Genomic DNA, 22987 nt, shown 5'->3' on the forward strand with positions numbered 1-22987 from the left:
GTGGAAGGCAAAGGCTTCCACTATCCGTAACCTCGGCAGTTGGTGGGGTAGTGTGGTCAGCTTTACGTCCGGCCGTACGCCTTTTCCGCCTCGGGCAGATATCCCCTCACCACTTGTAAAGGCACAAATGAATCTGCACTATTAATGACATGGTGTCTGTAGCCCTATATTTGTTTGTTTGTTCCCGATAAGCTCGAAAACTACGGGATCGTTTGAGCTGAAACTTGGTAAAGATACATCTCGAAAACTCGAGTCACGCAAAGGGATAATTTTGATTTTGATATATTTCCCCGTTTCGGACTTTTGGGGTATTTTACAGGGGCATGTCCCGTTTGAGCAATTTTTGCTATACATCTAATAAGATAACGGATAAATCGTTGGCCGCACCGAAAAATTAAGTGGACCATGTGGCCTTGAAATTACATTTTGTACAAGAAATGCCATGTGCATTTTCTTCTTAACTCTTCAGTTTTCTTGTGTTTTCTGCTAATGAATAGGCTACTCATTTCGCGCGTTACGTGAAGCCAGTTCGTCAACATTCGTGTAAAATCGTTGTTCGTTTGTTAACAGATTAACTGAAGAATGAACGCGCAGAAAGCGTTTGGAGACTACTGTTGTGAGTTCTAAGCGTGCTCATCCATATTTGAGAACTGTTGTGGGCTGTAGTTTATTTATTCAAGCAATTTTCGTTGCCATCACATTATATTTATATTCCGTGTTTCTGTCTTGTTAATATTGTGGGGGTTTAGGTTTCATATTTAGTGGGTTTATAATCCACATTTCTTACACACAAGATACAGCATGAAATTGGTCTACCAAGGAGCCGGAGAAAGTCCAAATAGACTATCAGAAATATTAGATAAAATCTGTTCCTTAAAACTAAATAGATGGGTGATGGTACAGCCGAGAATGAAGTCCCAAGGAGACCAGGAACCAAGTGTACGGTAGAAAGGAAGAGAAATATTAAAGCCATATGGAAGACCAGAAAGGCGAACCACAAAAGCACTGCATGATCTAACAGGGCCCTAACGCAAATAATAATAATAATAATAATAATAATAATAATAATAATAACATGTAGGTTCAATATTCATATTTATTAGGTGTAGATTTCACTTTCATATTGCGCAGTCTAAGTTTAGTAATTATATTTACTAGATATAGATTTTCATTTGATTTTGCGTACTCTTAGAATTCACATCTCGTAATAAGTTTATTACTATATTCTTTTCAGTCGCCCGTTTTTATTTATAATAAGAATTTATTGCAGCCGAATTGGCCACAAAGTGTACATAATTTATTCAAAATCTATACTATAAATATTGATTGTCACTTTGATCTTATTTATAGTCAAATCTTGTCAAATATGTTATTGTGAACATGGTGTGGCGACCAAGGGCCCCGAGCTGATTTCAATATTGTTGCCATTTACTAGTACCAGGCACTTCCTGTAATCCTCCCTCTGCGATCTCCTTTCGCCAAATGTTCTTTTTCCGAGGCTGAAGAGGCTTTCATTTTCTGCGCCGTTCACGACTCTTCCCGTTTTCTTTTTCGAAACCTCCATCTGTCGAAAGTTCGGACCTTCTTTCTTCCTCCTTGAAGTTGTTTTAATTATTCATTATCTTCAGTAATAGGAGATAGATTTCATTTTGCGTAGCCTTGTAATTCACATCACTTACTGAGTTATTTTATTCCAAAATATTTTATTGTAAGGCGTGGTATGACTATCATGGGCCTCGAGCTGAGTCCAGTATTGGTGATACTTGCTTGTGCCAGGCGACTCCTGTAATTCTTCGTTAATTTAACCACATTAATCCTTGCTCAAGGAACGCGTGCTTTAGGTGGTAAATAATAAAGAAGAGTCGAAGAGATACCAAGGGAGAGAAGGATTACTGGGTTTGTGATGACACCAAAAAAAACAACAACCTGAATTTACTGCATCTGTAGTTATGGGTAGCGTTAGAAATAAGAGCGAAGCCGAAAAAGGAAAATGACTGAGGACGCAGGAAAGAATTAAATCAGTTAGGCTATTACGAACTGTAGTATGTACAAAGATGAAGACAGCATTCCAGATTATTGAAGAATTTTAGGCTATACTTCAAAATAATCCCTTGTACTGAAAAATCCACAGCCTGTTTCCAGTCATTCGACCGGGTCAGGAATGGAATGAATGAAGCCTCCATCTAGCGGCGAGGATTAATGAATGACAGATCAAATGAAATGATACTGGAGAGTGTTGCTGGAATGAAGTATGACAGGGAAAACCGGAGTACCCGGAGAAAAACCTGTCCCGCCTCCGCTTTGTCCAGCACAAGTCTCACATGGAGTGAGTGGGATTTTAACCACCAAATCCAGCGGCGAGAGGCCGGCGCGCTGCTGCCTGAGCCACGGAGGCTCTGTACAAATATTCAGAGATTATAATTTTTTAGCGTTTCTATTAACCTATGTATTATTTGTAGGAAAAAGGAAAATATGTTATTGAAAGTCAGGGAATGGTAAAAATAACAATTGGAAGAAAATACACTGAGCACATGTCATTGAGAAAACTTGTTTTGGGAAGTTCTTTGGGTAACACCGATTGGGAAAATTATCTGGGAATCGCTCGATCACATTCTTCACATTCTAATTTAAGCCGAGTTATTTTATGTAGTGGCAGTTGCATTTATTATTATTATTATTATTATTATTATTATTATTATTATTATTATTATTATTATTTTGCTATTTGCTTTACGTCGCACCGACACAGATATGTCGTATGGCGACGATGGGATAGGAAAGGCCTAGGAAGTGTAAGGAAGCGGCCGTGGCCTTAATTAAGGTACAGCACCGGCATTTGCCTGGTGTGAAAATGGGAAACCACGGAAAACCATCTTCAGGGCTGCCGACAGTGTGGCTCGAACCCACTATCTCCCGATTACTGGATACTGGCCGCAGTTAAGCGACTGCAGCTATCGAGCTCGGTATTATTATTATTATTATTATTATTATTATTATTATTATTATTATCATCCATCTCCGTACAAAGACGTTTGCCTTGTTGTCATCAGACAGTGAGTGTACTCGTGTGGTATGTGATAGTTCGGGCCACAGACAGACTGGCAGGAGGCTGGCTATTTCGGTCACTCGCCAACTCACGTGTAGAGCAAACGGCAGTCCGCACCTTCACGTTTTCCTCTTCCGAGAAACAGTGGCAGCAGTACCAGTTGCCAATTCCTCACTCCCGCAACCGGCGTGTCTGCAATATGCTTTGATGTAGCTTTCATGTCCTGAAGCGCTGCATATTTTCCTTACCGTTCGTATTTCATGATGTACTCTTTATAATCTGTTGAGTACACAAGTTCAGCATTGAACTACATACAGTTAAATTTTATACAACTTGATACTTCGATTGTTGTGCTTCTTTTCCAGAATCGACATGATACTGAAGTGAACTCATATAATGAACACTGGATTTCGCAACTGTCGAGCCTTATACAGCGAGAATACATCACACATTTTTGAAAACTGTAAGAGTTATCAAGTTTTATAGTAATCTCTCATGGGTTTATTACAATGTCCCTAAATAAGAAATGAAACAAGCAGCCAAGTAACAATAGTACATAATACATTTATTCGACAGACTTCCTTAAATTTTCTTGTTTTCCTCCTTTCTTATCCTCCTAAGACTAAAAGCCAAATTTAGCCATTAAAAAAAACATTTTGGGCTCTTATATAACAAAATAATATGACAAATCTGTGAAAATAATATTTTAGGTGTGAGGCAAGCTTTTTGCCTTTGGGGGTTCTATGGAGGGATATTTTGACATTAACAACATTTCTTTTCTGTTCATTTTGATTTTGGGGCAAAATACGATATACCTGTAAAAGCAGTAATTTTGGAATATTTTGGAGAGGGTTTCTAGGGTTATTTTTTGTTGTATCATACAGTGTATGATACGTTTGGGACTATACCAAGTTTTGATATTTACACTGTGTAGTCACCTGTACTTTGCAATAGAAGGAGACACAACAATTACAAACATAGAACCCAGAATACATCATGTATGTTACAAAAGGTCATTACAAGTTATACTAATTGTCTGAGCCAGAAAGAGAGAAAACAATTCACGTATCATATATGACGCACAGAATCCCTAGAGGACCAGCTAATGTCTGTATATTCCTTCCTTCCTTCCTTCCTTCCTTCCTTCCTTCCTTCCTTCCTTCAGATATTTTTTCATTCCTTGCTTTTTTTCTTTCTTCATTTATGTATTTATTTTTGCAGTTCTTATTTACAAATTTGAACGAGAGCTTACTTTCTTGATTCACGATAACTACGTACTGTATTCTTTTCCTTTCTCTCATTCATTCCTCCCTTCTTTAGTTCCTTCTTTCTTTCACTCTTTTTCCTTCATTTATTTACTTTACGTGCTTTTGTTCATTAACTACAGTGCGTATTTACACATTTGTATTACGGTAGTCTATGTTTGTTTGATTATCAATACTTATATATCTTTCTTCATTCTTGCCACCTTACTTTATTTACACATTTGTACGACAATAGTTTCCCTTGATAACCGATGCCTGTGTAGTGTGTATCTAAAAGTGTGTAACAAACGTCGGGCGAGGGGGTTATGATTCCTGGATTCAAAACAAGAAAAAATATCCGTAAAACATATGTCGTACAATGTGTTGGTCTCTCGTTTGATGATTGGAGCGTAAGGCACCATCACAATTTTTTTCAGACATCTGTAAGCAGTTCGGATATCCAAAAACCTTCATCACTACCATTGCAATAAGCGCGCTGGTAGATTCTATCTCCATCACTTGTTTCTTAAATTCCTTGACTTCCTAAATTATTAATTCATGCTTAACCAAAATTTGTATTGTACCCTTTGCCTTTGCGGCAGCCTGCAAATACTGTTGGAAGAATTAAAAATTAATTTATGCTCCCTCTATGGGTCAATGTTGGTGTGTGGACCTCCATATCCCAAGATAATGGCTTAAACTCCGCAGAGGTAGCCTAGTCGGATTATTGAAGGGTGGATTGAAGTCCATTCAACACTCTCTTTTGTACGATGTCGGTATGTTAAAGATTCTGGTGAAACATTTGACGTTTACTCCACAAAATTAATTAAAACTCTGTCATAAATCACCCAACATACATCTGGTTTCTCTGCTTTCTTGTAAAGTAAAATGGAACGTGGAAATTGACACGCGGACAACCAAATGGTGTCTGTAACATGGTAGCTAAGGCTATACTATTATTGTTTTCTAGTACTTCTTTCACGTCCTATCGACTCAGACAGATCTTATGGGGCCTGGCTGAGTGGCTCAGACGGTTAAGGCGCTGACCTTCTAACCCCAACTTGGCAGGTTCGATCCTGGCTCAGTCCGGTGGTATTTGAAGGTGCTGAAATACGACAGCCTCGTGTCGGTAGATTTACTGGCACGTAAAAGAACTCTTGCGGGACTAAATTTCGGCACCTCGGTGTCTTCGAAGACCGTAAAAGTAGTTAGTGGGACGTAAAACAAATAATAACAACAAAAGATCTTATGGGGACAGTGGAATAAGACTGGGTGGGAAGGGACCGTCGTTTTACTTAAGGTACAGCCGCAGCAATTGCCAGCTGTGAAAATGGGACCCTAAAGGAAACCATCTTCAGAACTGCTGATGGTAGGGTTCGAACCAACCATATGCCGAATGCAAGCTCGTAGCTACGTGATCCGAACCGCTCAAGCAACTCGCTTGGTATTATTAGTATTATTATTGCCTATTGCCTTCCTTCATTATTTACAGTGCTTACTAAGCTAACACATTTGTACGATGCTACGTTTGCTTGATTACCGATAAATAGGCCTAATGTGCTCATTTTCCGTACTTTTAATTCGGACTATTGCGATGTGAAGTGCGGCCTCTTGAAAGACCTGGTGCAGGTCTTTTTTTATTCACGGCCGTGGGTGACCTGCGCGCCTGGGTGTGTGTGATGATAATGATGTAGGGAGAGGGTGAAATCCATCACATATCTACTCCTGTCGAACAACACCAAAGGGTCTGCTCAAGGCTTAACGTCCGCATCCGACGGATGAATTACCATCAGCAGCGCCATACGAACACTGCAGAGAGGTTTAAAATTGAACCCGAGCTTTTGGCATGCAAGCTGTTGATTATAAATTGTAAGCTAAACCCACCACCTTTCTTAAATTCGGTTAGGCTGAGTGGCTCAGACGGTTGAGGCGCAGGCATTCTGGCCTCAGCTTGGCAGGTTCGATCCTGGCTTAATCCGGTGGTATCTGTAGGTGCTCAAATATGTCAGCCTCGTGTCGATAGATTTACTGGCCCGTAAGAGAACTCCTGCGGGACTAGATTCCGGCACTTTGGCGTCTCCAAAAACCGTAAAAGTAGTTAGTGGGACGTAAAGTAAATAACATTATTATTCTCTTGCATTTTGACGGTGAAAAAGATTCCCCAGCGGGACCCGAACCAGCTAACTACGATGTCAAACCATAAATACTTGACTCCTTAAGGATCATGACTACGAGGACTATTGTTTTTTCTCTCTCTCGTCGCACTAACACATTGAAGGTTCCTGTGACGTCACGCTGGGAAAGGGCTAGGATTGAGAAGGAAGAGGCCATGGCCCTAATTAAGTTACAGCCCCAGCATTTGCCTGGTGTGAAAATGGGAAACCACCTTCAGGGTTGCCGGCCATCCCCCGAGTGCTTGTGTCCGATCCCGCGGTGTAGGGGGCAACGTGTCCGCCTGTACCCGGCGGCCCCGGGTTCGATTCCCGGCCGGGTCAGAGGTTTTTAATTTTAAATGATTAATATCCCTGGCCTGTGAACGCGTGTTTGTGTCGTCCTTAACATTCCTTTCCTCACATTCAACACTTTACACTTCCGCCATTTACATAATACACGCAGGTTCCTCACATATGGTGCAAGTAGGGGCAGAAGATCTTCATAGATCGACGCCCCGAACAAATATATTTTTTAAAAAAATCCCCCGAGTGCAAGTTCACAGCTACGCGACCCCAACCGCACGGCCAATTTGCTCGGTAAGACTATTGTTACTATTAACTTACATGCTTTCTCTAACTTATTTACCCTCTTCCTTTAATTCTGAGTGTACCATCGTGCTTTCTTTCTTCCTTCCTTCCTTTCAACTTGGCTTCCAATGTATCCTGTGATTTACTGATCTCCAAACTGCTGTGCCAATACGAGCAGGCGATACTCGCGTACTCACAAATGTGTTAGATTTACGAAGGGATCCTTATAATAATCATATCAAGTAAATCGCCAGCCTCATACTCCATCTCGTGAATCACGAGAACGAAATTGTTTTTTGAATGCTTACAGTATTTGCTAAAGTATCTGATACTATTACCGAGGATAACATCTTAATGATATATATTCTAGTTGGCTTTTACGGCTAAAGAACTTTTCCCATTACAGTCTACCTTAGCACTAAAAATTACGCTGTGCTGTTATTAATCTTGTCTCCTACATGCAACATGCTGACATATAAGGAAGATGAGAATTCATTCGTATCTGATAGATATTATATGAGGAAGAGACTTTAATGGAGTATTTGCGGCATCCAGCAAATGAAGTCATTCCACACAGAGACGTAATAAGGATCCCCGTGGCGCTCTTACGGCTGAGCGAACGACTTCATCAGTCTACCCGCTGGACTAGGTAGTCGAACACTGGTATAAAAGTGATACGTTTACGCGAAAATATTTCTGTTTATGAAATGTCCATTATTTAGAATCCGGGATTAACTTACATAGGTTGCCCACAGCGTAAAAAATGGAAGTGTTGCTTTTTAAGGAAGACTGCGTGTGGGAGCATGAGCTCCATAGCTGAAATTGAAAAGATGTGTTTAGTTTACGAAGAAGGACCTGTATATTGTCACCTATTTTGTTTAACATTTATTATTAAGCACATTGTGCATGAATACACAGAGCATAAGGTATATAAAAGGAATGTTTTCACCAGTCTTTGTCAAATGTAGCGAGTAGTTGCGTTCTATTGACACAGTTCAAATGATGATATAGTGAACAGGGATTACCACAGAGTCAGCAGGTACAGTCCTTTTCTGGAGTGTGGAATCATTTGGTTAGACATATCCTTCCGTGGAACCTGTGGACGTCGAATAGTGTGTGTAAGTGGCAAAGTGGCATAGCTTATAGTAGTTAGGCCCTCTCCAGAGACTGGTCCTCACTACTTCCGTGTTGAAGAACTCCTTTGAATCTGCTGAGCCTTCTGTTTTAACATTTATTATGAGAGTAATCTTTAAGTAAACGCAGACATAATATGGTGGGGTCAAGATTTAAATAAAAATCCTAGTGGCTTTACGTCGCACCGTCACAGGTCTTATTGTGACGATGGGTTGGGAGTGGGAAGGAAGCGGCCGTGGCCTTAATTAAGGTACAGCCACAGCATTTGCCTGGTGTGAAAATGGTAAACCACGGAAAACCATCTTCAGGGCTGCCGACAGTGGGATTCGAACACACTATCTCCCGGATGCAAGCTCACAGCTGCGCGCCCTTAACCGCACGGCCAACTCGCCGGGTAAGATAAATAATTAACAACAACAGTTTTGCGGAAGACACTGTTTTCATAACAGATGAGTTACCAGCCCTTCAATGTATGATAAATCATTTAGTTCAGCATAATGAAGAGTTCGGCTTACAGTATATGTTAAACCTTTCAAAAAATGATGGTGGTCTCTAGAAAGATTACGAGCAAATCTCCCCTTCTCAAAACGTGAATTTCGTTTTCGTCTTGTATTCACAGCATCTCATATTAGTTTATTTCTATTTGGAATAGTCAGTACTTAAGGTAAGTTTTTCTCAGAAAATGTATCATGGTAGCGAGTATACTAGACAGCAGCGCCAAGCCAAGTTAGGCTTTAGCAAGGCGAGCTGGGAGTACAGCTAAACACCCCTGTGTAGCGGGCGGCGTTGGAGTAGGGGCTGAGGGGGAAGACGAAAACCCTGAGTGGAGCTGAGCTGCCGGAGTAACAAGGTGAGACAGAGACAGAAAATCAAGAAAAACAATAAAGCCGGAGAACTGTTATATAGAAAAAGTTAGAGAGGGAGGAGAACCGAGAACGAAAGAGGCGGAGGATAAACAAAAATAAAAATGTAAGAGAGAATTAACGAAAAACGCTAACGGGAAAAAAATGATGGCGCCAACATGAAAGAGAATACACAGCATGAAATTAAGGTAAAACACAGGAAGCGTAATATAAAGACAAACAAGGCAAATTATTCTGACGTAAAACGAGTTTCCTAAAAGGTGAGTTACAACAACGCAAGATGTCGGTGAAATGAACAAGAAAGGCAGCCCGAGTGTAAATGTCTTTGCAATAACTAAATGTTAACAAAAGAAATGAAAAGGAATTTCGTATTTTTGAGGAATGAAAGAGGGTTGACTTTAAACAGAGTAAGATGAAGGTGGATAGGGGTGGGGTAAGGAAAGATATTCGGGAAGTAAACCCGCGATGAAGATACTGTGAAGAAAAAAATGTTTCAGAGAGAGCTGACGAGATGAGATGGATGGTGGGGGTGAGTTAACACATCGGTGAGAGAAGGAGGGAGCGTCGCGTTGAAAAACAGAATAAATGTGAACGATCAAGTCAAGAGAGAGAATGAGCGGAGTTAGGAACTAATACAAACTAGGGGGAAATGGAGTGAGTGTGAGAGAAAAAGAGAGAGACTCAGTAAATGTTACAAAAGTGTGACAAAGACTTGAAGCGAGTCACAGTACAAGGATGCTACAAAGCTTACAAAAATAAAACAAACGCGAACCCATTTTCACTGGAAGGTAATGTGGAGATGCGGTAGGTAACTAGTGTTGGACTGAGGGCACTACGGAAGCGGGTCGATAATTAGGTAATGGCGTGAAGGCGATGGCTACGGCGGGGGCTGGCCCCAGAACCATTTGCTTGAACAGAGCTTTTACACAAGCGCCGCACCGTGCCACGCCGCAGGCACCCATTGTTGTAGAACGACTCGCTCCGGCCTAATGCTTCTGCAGAGAAAACTTGCGCGTGAACCTGGATGGCTAAACGAGGACACGAGGTAGCCTATTCCGAGACTTAGATCAAAGAAACACTTGATGACAGAGAAATGGAATTCTCTTGGGTGATCTATGGCAGAACTTTGACGAAATTTATTTCTACATGCCGACTTCGTACGGTATGGAGTGCCGAATGGTTTTTTTTTTTTCCTCCCTTCAAAAATCTGATTATTCCTGTCGCCCCGTCCGGTTTGAAACCGCTGTCGAACGTCGACCCTGTACCACTGATCCACAAATGGATTTGTAATAATAATAATAATAATAATAATAATAATAATAATAATAATAATAATAATAATAAATGAAAGAAGAAAACGGAGGAGTCCTTTACCAGAGGAGCGGAAGAAAGCGCTGATTGATGGGCTCAAGAGATACTGGCAGGATGTCAAAGCCGGCAGACGAACAAGACACAGACACTGAAAATGAGATTGGTTGTTAACACACAGTCCATAGATGCTCAGTTCGAACAGCAAATAATAATCATAATGATGTTTTTCTCTTTTACTCCTCTTTTACTCCACCCTGGTGCGGTCGCGGGTGGAATATGTGTCGCACATGTAGATTTAGCCCTGTTTGACGACAAGATGCTCCTCCTGATGTAACCCTATGTAGACTGAGTGTTTCTGCATCTGTTGGTAGTGGGGTGTGCTATGCGTATTGGGACATACACAAATACCAAGTCCCAGAGCCAGACAAATGAACTAAACCTGGCTAAAATACCCGAAGTCTCGGCTACCTGAACCGAAGGACACAACTCAGCGAAAGAGCCAGACAGACATACTTTCTTTTTACAATTGGCTTTACGTCGCACCGACACATATAGGTCTTATGGCGACGATAGGATAGGGCAGGGCTAGGAGTGGGAAGGAAGCGGTCGTGTCCTTAATTAAGGTACAGCCCCAGCATTTGTCTGGTGTGAAAATGGGAAATCACGGAAAACCATCTTCGAGGTTGCCGACAGTGGGGTTCGCACCCAGTATCTCCCGAATGCAAGCTCACAGCTGCGCGCTCCTAACCGCATGGCCAACATACAGTACATGCATACGTACATCTGTTCGTCCTTCCATTCAGTTTTGTGAGTGAATAACGTAATCAGTGGTTACAATCAATCTCAGCTAAACACTTGCGTAATATATGGCCGAAAATTGCTTATGGAGATCACGCAGGCACAGTCAGATCAGCACTGGAGTTGTCCCGGAGAGGAGCAACAAGCAAGAACAATAACTCACCGCCCATCTGGCCACGCACGGTATGGAGAGAGATACGAGCGAGACATTCTTGTTGAGTTTCTAAACGATTTGTGTGGCTGCCAAGAATGCTCTCGGCAGTCGAATGTCAATAAGCACCCCTCATTTGTATTCGCTAATCTGATTATCTCTGGTGGTAATTACCCTTGTAAATGGGCGTTTACTTAAACACTCTAGGTCAACAACAGGCTAATTGATGTTTTGTCATATCGAACTCTGTAATACAACACATACTGTATACAATCCTCTGGCTATTGTAACCGCTCCACGTGGAATGCTTATCGTCTTCATGAGACTATTGATGCCATGAACGGCGAGAATTTATTTTTCATCCGATGGTGATTAGGTCTATTATTTTAAGAGAAAATATAACTGGGCAACAATTATCTCTTAACATTAATCAGAGGAAGGAAGCGGCTGCGGCTTTAATTAAGGTACAACCTCTTCATTTATCTGATGTGAAAATGGAGAAATTACGAAAAGCCATCTTCAAGCATGCCGATAGTGGAATTCGAACCCACCATCTCCCGTGGGACTCTTCGAAGAATGAGGGTACAGGCAAAGGAAAGAGATCAAGAGTTGGCCAAGGAAAGTGAGACAGGAAATACGAAAGTGAGGAACCCCGCTCAAGTAGAAGCACTGCCAACCTCAGCTAAGGATCCTGTGGTTTCCAGTCTACTCTCCCAAGGGGCGATCCCATAGAGGGGTTTTAGTCATATTTTAGGACAGGGAAGCGATGCTGTGAATGTATTCCACCACCCCCACCCAACTTCTTATACGATTAAGTAGGAAAACTTAGCTGATTTATACAGTACATGGAAACACATGCCATTCTTTCAAGGCATGTTCTTAATTACTGTAAGTTATCTCTGTCTGTCTGTCTGTCTGTCTGTCTGTCTGTCTGTCTGTCTGTCTGTCTGTGCGTCTATTTTTCGGGTTCTCATCCTGAAGGCTGATTGTATCCCCAACAGTTCCACCCCCATCTATCATTGAAGCCCGGACGTCACAAAAGAGATACGTTATCAAATGACTTGTGAGGTAGTTTACCGTTGCTTTCCTCACTGAGCTAGGAGTTGCTGTTACATATCTGTCTGCAAAGCGCACCGAAACGTATTCATCAACTGATCCTAAAAGCTATGCCTTCACATTTATCACAGGAACTAACTATATAAGGAATTACTAACATATCACATACCTCAGTCGTTTTGGTATAGTCAGAGCCAAGGAATAGACTGAGACAGGTCAGGGAAAGGAACAGTCTTTGCAATGCTCTTTCACTCGACAGCCTACAAAAAAAGCTTCATTGGCCATAATATATAAAATAGTCATAATTTCGTGCACTCATACCAATAATGTAAAGTAAATTCAAGAATCCATAATTATCCTACAAAACGTTTAGTAAATCCTATGCACAGGTACCCATTCGAATAAATATGGAATTAATTGTGACACTTTTCTGTTAGTCTGTATAACAAATTGCCAGGAGATATAAATAAAGCATGTTCCCTGCAAATTTTCAAAAATAGATTAATGAACTATCATAAGTAAAGTTATGGGTTTATACATTTTGATCATGACTGTTATAGCTTTTCCTTATATATTTATTTGTTTTACTCTTACACTATTGCAGTGTGAAATATTTCAACAAATAATTTAATTATCTAAAACAAAACCTAAACAGCCACATAAATTCTTAATATTTACACAAGAATAAATATATTCATGTTCAGAATTAACCTGCGCAACCATTCATTCTTCATTCTTCATAACTTATAATAAGTTATAATGTACTGATAATATATTCATCGTTATATTATTATGATATATTGATTGTTAATATATGTGTAATATCTTATTATTCGAACCTATTCACGTAACCTAAAATATTGTGCTGGGAGTTTTTTGATGTTACTAACTTAATATTAGAGTGAATTAATTAATTTACTTTATAAATGCTCCATAGCCATTATAATACTGGCATATACTGCCCCACAATGAGCTTTAGCGTAAGTGCCTTGACATATACATGTAAAAAAGGTTTTAAATGGTGTTTAATGTGTCTAAAAATTTGATAAATATTGTGTGTAGTATAACTATATCTTCATAGTTTTAACAGTTACTTCATATTTTACCACTGAATTCTGACTAGTGTGAAGTCTTCACGGCAAAAAAGGAAAAGAAACAACTGAATGAGCCAATTACTGGGCATTTGATGTTAATATCCTTTCATTCTTCTTCTTCTTCTTATTATTATTATTATTCTCCTTATTATTATTATTATTATTATTATTATTATTATTATTATTATTATTATTATTATTATCTGCTGCTGTACGTGTCTTCAAGGAGAAATGGATAACAAGATGCTGAGGAAGTTTGTTGTTTGCTTGCAGGATGGTTTGGGGCGTGACAAGCAGCTGTTCAAGAAAGTTGCCGTCGTGGAGAACTTCTTCGACATCATTTACAGTGTGCACGTAGAGATGGAGGGCCGAGCCGGCAAGCATGCGGGACAGAAACGCACCTACCGGGCGGTGAGTGCACTATCACAACCATATCCCTGCAATCCATAATATCAGTGCTGGCTGGCTACCTGAGGTTCGAACTACTGTGGGTTCATAACCTAACATAGGCTACAGCTCTGAACAGGGGGCGTTATCAGCGTAGTGGCTTAGATGCTAGTTTCTCTCCTGGAAGGCCTAGATTCGAATCCCGGTCGATCCTGGGATGGACTTTTCTCCTGAAAAATCAAGTGACTTCAGGAAAGGCTGACACACGGCTAATACCAAAATGAGCCTAGGTGGCTCCAGCGACCCGAAAATATTTGGAATAAGCTGAAGAGACTTTGTCCGGCTCCTTGGTTGAATGGTCAGCATCGTAGCCTTCGGTTCAGAGGTCATTCGATTCGATTCCCGACCGAATCGAGGATTTTAGCTGCGTGTGTTTAATTCTTCTAGCTCGGGGACTGGGCATTTGTGTTCATCTTAATACACATCTTCATACTGTACTGGGTGTCTCACGTAAGAGTCGCACCGGGCTGAGTGGCTCAGACGGTTGAGGCGCTGGCCTTCTGACCCCAACATGGAAGGTTCGATCCTGGCTCAGTCCGATGGTATTTGAAGGTGCTCAAATACGTCAGCCTCGAGTCGGTAGATTTACTGGCACGTAAAAGGTCAATTTTGTTATTGCAAAATCGGGCTAACAGACGTTTACGGAGGAGGCCGTAAAGATGGCGTTGCTGTGTATGTAGGTTATCAAACCTTATCCCCATGTGGGTGTTCCTTGTGTTTTTGTGCCAGATGAATGGAAGTATTTAGTAAAAAGAGCTAGAGTAAGAAAGCCATTTCAAGTAGTAAAAATGACAAGTGATAAGTTTGCCGTGCCCTTGGAAGGGCTCTGGCCTGCCCACGGACCGCTACTCAGCCCGAAGGCCTGCAGATTACGACGGGTCGTGTGGTCAGCACGACGCATCCTCTCGGCCGTTATTCTGGGTTTTTAAGACCGGGGCCGCCATCTCACCGTCAGATAGCTCCTCAATTCTAACCACGTAGGCCGAGTGGACCTCGAATCAGCCCTCAGGTCGAGAGAAAAATCCCTGACCTGGCCGGAAATCGAACTCGGGGCCTCCGGGCGAGAGGCAGGCACGCTACCCCTACACCACGGGGGCCGGCATCTTTATGTCTAGTTTACTGTATAAAACACCTTTTTTGTATTGTATGATCATAAAATAAAGTTTGGTTACGAATCTAAGGTAAACTATTAACTATGTTCAACGCAGAAATCAATTTTCTTCCTTTTTTTATATTCCTATTTTTCCAAGCACTTTTCATTTTAATACAGTTCCAATATCTGGTATTGATAATTTAAAGGTACTACATCAAGATAAAATAATCAAACAAATATTATTTTTATGGTATAATTTTTGTTTTTTGACATTTGCAAAAGTCCGCCTCTGTGGTGTAGTGGTTAGCGTGATTAGCTGCCACCCCCGGAGGTCCGGGTTCGATTCCCGGCTCTGCCACGAAATTTGCAAAGTGGTACGAGGGCTGGAACGGGGTCCACTCAGCCTCGGGAGGTCAACTGAGTAGAGGTGGGTTCGATTCCCACCTCAGCCATCCTGGAAGTGGTTTTCTGTGGTTTCCCACTTCTCCTCCAGGCGAATGCCGGGATGGTACCTAACTTAAGGCCACGGCCGCTTCCTTCCCTCTTCCTTGCCTATCCCATCCGATCTTCCCATCCCTCCACAAGGCCCCTGTTCACCATAGCAGGTGAGGCCGCCTGGGCGAGGTACTGGTCATTCTCCCCAGTTGTATCCCACGACCAAGAGTCTGAAGCTCCAGGACACTGCCCTTGAGGCGGTAGAGGTGGGATCCCTCGCTGAGTCCGAGGGAAAAACCGAACCTGGAGGGTAAACAGATGATGATGATGATGATGATGTTGATGATGACATTTGCAAAAGTTGATTTATCTCTGTTCTGACAAAATGTTGGTTAGCCCGTTTTTTGCGAGTAGCCATTCAATTGAATCATATAATATCTACGGGCTTATACTGAACACACTATTTTTTAACAGTATTTAAAAATATATAAACTCTCTTTTACGGCATCACTTTAATTAGGTCTATCACCCTTATTATAGTAACTTTTTAGAAGACAGGATACAGTACATTCAACAGTGAAACAAGAAACATACCTCCCTTAACACCTTTGGGAAAATCCGTTAGTCTCTTTTGTTTGTTATCAGTTAACCTTTCCTCCCTTCACGTTGAAACTTCTCGTCAATACCACGCAGCCGAGATTCGTAAATGGAGCTTGTCATCCACGACTTCGGGGGTTGCTTTCGTACGTGACCGGCAATTAATTAACATCCGTGAAACAGCGAGGCTTCGCCGATTTTCCGATCACTGGAATTTATAGTTTTTCGGTTCCAGTCATATTAGCTCCCAGCATCACTGTAACCCTTTCTTTACTTATTAACTGTTCCTCACAAACCACAAATGCCGTACTGCACAGTTCATGTTGCACAAAATTCGAGTTACAGACTTTTTTTTTTTTTTTTTTTTTTTTTTTTTTTGCTTCAAGGGAGAAAATATTTGCTTCGAGAAATGGAGAAATTCGTGTAACCGAATTTCGAGTAACAGAGAAATAAATACACGTGACCCTCTGTGAGTGGGGGACGCAGACGACGAATACACCCACGGTATCCTCTGCCTGTCGTAAGAGGCGACTAAATAGGCGACCAAGGGATTATTGTATTAGAAGCATGAAACTACTTGTGATTAGTATCACCATGGGTCGCTTTTACTTGCGCGTAGTACCACTATGTTAGGTACCAAATACGTTTGTGATTAGTAGCAACAGAGTGCGTTGTCGGCTTCTACAGTACCTGTGATTGGTACCACTTTAGGAGCGACACCATGGTTCTGGCTTGCCTATGATTAGTACCCACTATATGAGGAACACCGTGGGATAGTGCGGGTCCCTGTGGTTAGTACACGTATATGATGAACACTATAGGTTTGCGTTGCCTGTAAATGGCGCCACAATGTGTGAAACACCATAGGTCTGTATTCCATGTGCGAATTTCATTACCTGTGAGTAGTACCATACTGTGTGGAATGCCGCGAGTTTACGCTACTTTTGAATAGTACCGCAACATGACAAATACCATGGTTCTACTTTCCTAGCGATAAATACTATTATGAGGGGCCGATGACTTGGATTTGGACCCTTTTAGGCGAAAAGCATCATCGATTCAGTATTATGCTATAGAAGCAGTCCTTTGATCAGTAATACTATTGTTTCACGTCAGTTTCTGTGAATGTGAGGCATTGCGGGTCGGATCCACTGATTGTTTTAAATTCATATCCATCCATTCATTCTTCGTCCTCACGTTTTGAATTCTGGTCGGTGGAGGATTTTGAACTTTTAATTTGTCATTACATTTCGTCTCATTTTGTACCATTAGGGGCCGATGACCTAGATGTTAGGCCCCTTTAAACAACAAACATCATCATCATCATCATCATCATCATCATCATCAAATACACGTGCAGAATAGGACAAATGGCCGAGAAATTTAAGTTTCTTCGAGATATTGACAATTCGAGATATCGAGGTTCGACTGTATATGTAATCCTGCATGTCGTAGGAGGCTACGAAGAAGGGAACAACCAAGCCCAAAAATATGATTTTATGCTTCCCCGTGCAGCGGAGAGTACGAGTGCGAATTCGTTTTTACTAAATTTTGTTACAGGAAATACGAATTGGCAATAGGCCTATCTATCTTCCTAGAAAAATGTATTATTTTATTAAAAAATGTTTCGGAAGATGATAGCTTGGAAATCATCATTTTCACTAGAAAGCAAAACGAAGAAAATTTATGAGATTATTCACTCATCAGCAACTACCAAGTGGAAGTACATACTTCCCCTAGTGCACCGTCACTGTATTGACCTACATAGGAGGCTTGCAGTGGTGTCTCAATGGCGCACTAGTACCAGCGTCTTGGAAAGATGTGGTAATCCAGCTGATGAGCCCACTGCGGCGAAACGCTGGTAATTTCGCGATTGAAAAAGCCTCAAGAACTTGAATGATTATAAAATTGTTTTGAATGGAACTGGAAGGAAAACATACAAAGACTATTTATATCGGTATCTTCTTATTGAGGAAGGTTTCCGACGCAACGCAAGCTTGTCGTTTCTACGTGACTGTTCATATCATGATCATAGCCACGGTACCTTCAGTTTTAGGTGAAACTCGTACAACAGGGACGAGAATTTTCTTTTAAAAAATCTTACATGTCTGGATTCGAACCATGGCCGCCTTGGTGGGAAGCCACTCAGCTATCTCGCTCCAAATGTCCCCTGTGCACATTGGTGATAGCATTGAAAAATGGTCATGTCGACCATATCTGACATCAGGGTACCCTTACGATCCCTCTTCTGACGATCAGTCTAAAAATGATCTGCTGAATCCCACTGCAATAGTGTCACGTTAGTATCAGTGAATAGATCAGACTCTGTATATAGTTCTTGAATTTAAAAAATTGAAATGCTGTACTCACAACATCCAGTAGGAGACCGCCCGCTCAATAACGACGAGATATAAAAAGGGATGCGAGGAAGTTAATTGGGGTTCCCTTCTTAGCTTCGTGAAATGAGAATACATCGTCTCCAGTTTCGATTTTCCCTCTTACGTTTTCTCTCTCCCTCTCCCCCCCCCCCCCTCTCTCTCTCTCTCTCTCTCTCTCTCTCTCTCGCCAAGAGGTTTATCTTCCCCTCCCCCTGCCACGCTCACCATAAGTTAGTGCACAACTTTCAGTAATACTCACATAACAAACCAGCGAACAAGTTTTCTTTTCTTTTCAAATCGGCAGACAGCAACAGGTGTCTGTATGCTTGCATAGAGAGGGAGGCGGTAAATAATGTCGCGAGCCAGTTCTCCACTCATACGGCTCACACTTCGATTCCGGTCTGCACGTGCTCTCGGACATGTGTTTCTTTGATCTCATTGGGACAGAATTGGACATCTTAATATATCAGGCGTGATTAAGTACTAACGACATCTGCCTCCTTAGCCTTGCGTACTAATTTAATTATATTTTCAAGACTCCCAGTTTTCCAACCACAGTGATGTCTTTCATTTCAAGAATCCTCTATGCATATGAATTCATACTGCGGCTTCTTTTGTGTGAAACTAGTCACTATGTCTAAGAGATATTTCGGACCTATTATTATTATTGTTATTATTATTATTATTATTATTATTATTATTATTATTATTATTATTATTATTATTTTGCTAGGGGTTTTACGTCGCACCGACACAGATAGGTCTTATGGCGACGATGGGATAGGAAAGGCCTAGGAGTTGGAAGGAAGCGGCCGTGGCCTTAATTAAGGTACAGCCCCAGCATTTACCTGGTGTGAAAATGGGAAACCACGGATTATTATTATTATTATTATTATTATTATTATTATTATTATTATTATTATTATTATTATTGGGGTTAATGGCAGATTATGGTCTGCAGTCTAATATCTTGGAACTTGAAAATAGGTGCAATGAGTAGGCTTATGATATGAAAATTAGTATTTCCAAGACTAAATTGATGTCAGTAGGTAAGAAAAAAATGAATATCAGATTGGGGATACAAAGCTGGAACAGGTAGATAATTTCAAGTATTTAGGATGTGTGTTCCTCAGGATGGTAGTGTAGTAAGTGAGATTGAATCAAGATGCAGTAAAGCTAATGCAGTACGCTCGCAGTTGCGATCAACAGTATTCTGTAAGAAGGAAGTCAGCTCCCGGACGAAACTTTCTTTACATCGGTCTGTATTCAGACCAAATTTGCTTTACGGGAGTGAAAGCTGGGTGGACTCAGGATATCTTATTCATCAGTTACGTGGAAGTAACAGACATGAAAGTAGCGAGAATGATTGCTGGTACAAACAGGTGGGAACAATGGCAAGAGGGTATTCGAAATGAGGAAATAAAGGCTAAGTTCAGAATGAACTCGAAATAGGAAGCTGTACGCATAAGCCGGCTTCAGTGGTGGGGTCATGTGAGTTCGACTCGTTGGCTGAATGGTCAGCGTACTGGCCTTCGGTTCAGAAGGTCCCGGGTTCGATTCCCGGCCGGGTCGGGGATTTTAATCGCTTCTGATTAATTCTTCTGGCTCGGGGACTGGGTGTATATGTCCGTCCCAACACTATCCTTATCATATTCAGACAACATACTACACTACCAACCACCACAGAAACACGCAATAGTGCTTACATCCCTCCATAGAGGGTTGGCGTCAGGAAGGGCATCCGGCCGTAAAGCAGGGCCAAATCCACATGTGCGACGCAGTTCGCACCCGCGACCCCACAGGTGTGGGAAAAGCGGCAGGAAAATAATAATAATAATAAGAAGAAGAAGTGGTGGGGTCATGTGAAGCTAATGGAGGAGGATAGGTTACCTAGGGGAATAATGGACTCTGTTATGGAGGGTTAGCTAAGTAGAGGTAGACCAAGACGACGATGGTTACACTCGGTTTCTAACGACTTAAGAGGTATAGAACTAAACGAGGCCACGGACCTAGTTACAAATAGAGGATTGCGGCGGAGTTTAATACATTCACAGAAGTTTGCAGACTGAACGCTGAAAGGCATAATGATCTATAATGAAGATGTATGTATATTATTATTATTATTATTATTATTATTATTATTATTATTATTATTATTATTATTATTGTCTTTCCGATACGTCAGTAGGTCAGACAAAATGTTAAAAGTATCCTTAATACAATATTATTGGAATATTTAGTCGGTTCATTGTTTGCCTCCAATATTAAGAAATCCCAAGTTGTGGTGAAATTCCAAACTTAGGCTACAGTGTTTCTAATTTCTTTGTTGAATCTAACAATTTCTAGACCTGTCTACAGGCTATCCACTCTTCATTTCCAGTTACAGTTTCAGATGATAAAACACACACACAACAGAGTAAACAACCAGGCGATACATAACCACTGGTTATTTAAAGAATCTCACGTTTACTTAGAATTTTCAGTATTATGTTCCCTAAGACTGAATGCTCTGCACCCGAGTTCTTAAAAATTTCATAACAGATCCAGGAATTCAACCCGAGCCAACCGGGCTACACTGCGCCAGTAGACTTTTATGATAGCGAGCATCAGTTCACGGACTCTTTACTTCAGCTGCTTCGTCTCCTTCCTCCACTTTGCCCCTACATCATGTTGGAGTCGTGGATGCGAACTGTGACGCTTATGTTTTACTGCCAGAAGCCCTTCATGACGCCAATTCTAGCCTATGTGTAGGAATGTATTCAATATTGCATGTTTCTGCGGTACTTTGTGTATATGAGGAGTCAGAGGATTTAACCAGAGGCGTCAAAAATCTTGACCCGGCTGAGACTCAAACGCAGGACCTCCTTAACCGAAGTCAGGACGCTAACTATTCAGACGTGAAGTCGGACCTTATACACTGTAAAACAAGGGAGACGCCTACGCACTGTACACAATGAAGACTTACCGTCAGATGCTCTCGAATTTCTATTTTATCCACAGCCCAACTATATTTTTTCTCAACTTCACACACAGTCATCACAGAGTACAGCTCAAGCAGAAAACCCACAGTCTCAGATGGAAAATGTGTACAGAACCTGTTTTCCGACCTGGTATGCGAAACACATAAGTTGTGAACAAGTATTTTAAAAAAAATGACTTTGTTGATCGTTTTGTCATGGTCACTGTTCGTAGACAACCTTTTTAAAAGGGGAAGCCGTAGACCGATCTGTTGTGACATCTCAATGCTGTGTACGACTGCCAAGAAAAAATTGCCTCCTCTTCCTTTACTCAACAGCGCTGCAGAACACAGGCTAACCTTGTGAGTTTTTGTCAGATATACAAACTCAAGTTCCCACAAAATGATTTGAAATCCAAACAATACTTAATAAGTTAGTTTGTAAGACTAACGAGACAAATTCCAGTAGTCCTTTAACATTTCCTTCCTTCCTTCCTTCCTTCCTTCCTTCCTTCCTCCCTTCCTTCAAGTACATACACATTCATTAGGGACGGTTATGCCTCTCAACATTCAGTCTGCAAACCTCTGTGATTGAACTAAACGACTCCACGATCCTCTATTTGTAACTAGATCTGTGACCCCGTTTAGTTCCATCATATATATTATTTCGGTAGTATAGATCCCTTTTTTGGCGCTCACAAGTAACCGATCGTGACAAATGAACATTCAAAAGAAATAGAATAGACATTAGCAGTGACGAATTGCACTCTCATTTCATAAATGTCGATCGTTTCTTTAAAAAATTGTACGAAGTGTGCGATTTGCAAGTACTGTTGCTGTAGGAAAATACGCGCCATCATTGCTGCCCACTTCACATTTTGGCGCCTGGGACGCCTATTTTATGTCATTATAATATGCTGTAATTATCAGTTAAGAAGAGTATGATAGTATAACCAAAAATTACTTCCGGAACATTCGTCAATATAATAATGCACTTGCATTTGCTTTCGTTCAAGTGGATATCATAAATGTTAAAAAATCAACGATTACGTTAAGTGGTAAGCAAGACTGTCTAATATTGTACTGATGTGTGTATTCCTTAGTTCACCAGGGGGCTCCTCCGCCACATACTTTACGAACTTTCTCGCACGGGTCCCCTAGTATCTCTTATATTTAAATCATAAGAAACTGACTCTCATCTTCGTCTCCTCGTACTCTTCATAACTTAGTCCAATATCCTCCAAGATAGCATATCCTTCTCCATTCGCCTCACATTAACTCTACCACTGAGCCGCTTTTATGCGTACAGCTTTATCCACCGAGTTCATTCCTAAATTAGCCTATTTATCTTCTCATTCTGAGTACCCTTCTGCCATTGTTCTTATCCATCCGTGCCAGCGATTGTTCAAGTTGGTATGAAAACAGACTGATGTAAAGATAGTTTCGTCCGGGAGCTGACTTCCTTCTTGTAGTATACTGTTAATAATAATAATAATAATAATAATAATAATAATAATAATAATAATAATAATAATAATAATCATAATCATAATAATAACGTTATTGGCTTTACGTCCCACTAACTACTTTTACGGTTTCCGGAGACGCCGAGATGCCGAAATTTAGACCCGCAGGATTTCTTT

The 22987-nt window shown here is 41.0% G+C and overlaps 1 protein-coding gene across 1 annotated transcript in view; it reads left to right on the forward strand.

Moving 5' to 3' along the window:
* Positions 1–22987, forward strand: part of LOC136866397 (nucleolar protein 4) — an 819316-nt gene that overhangs the window by 337979 nt on the left and 458350 nt on the right. Inside the window, exon 2 of the mRNA XM_067143319.2 lies at positions 13712–13849. Coding sequence (XP_066999420.2) covers positions 13712–13849 — 138 coding nt within the window. The remainder of the gene's footprint in view (positions 1–13711; positions 13850–22987) is intronic.

Source organism: Anabrus simplex, chromosome 3, assembly GCF_040414725.1.
Source record: "Anabrus simplex isolate iqAnaSimp1 chromosome 3, ASM4041472v1, whole genome shotgun sequence".
Lineage (NCBI taxonomy): Eukaryota > Metazoa > Arthropoda > Insecta > Orthoptera > Tettigoniidae > Anabrus > Anabrus simplex.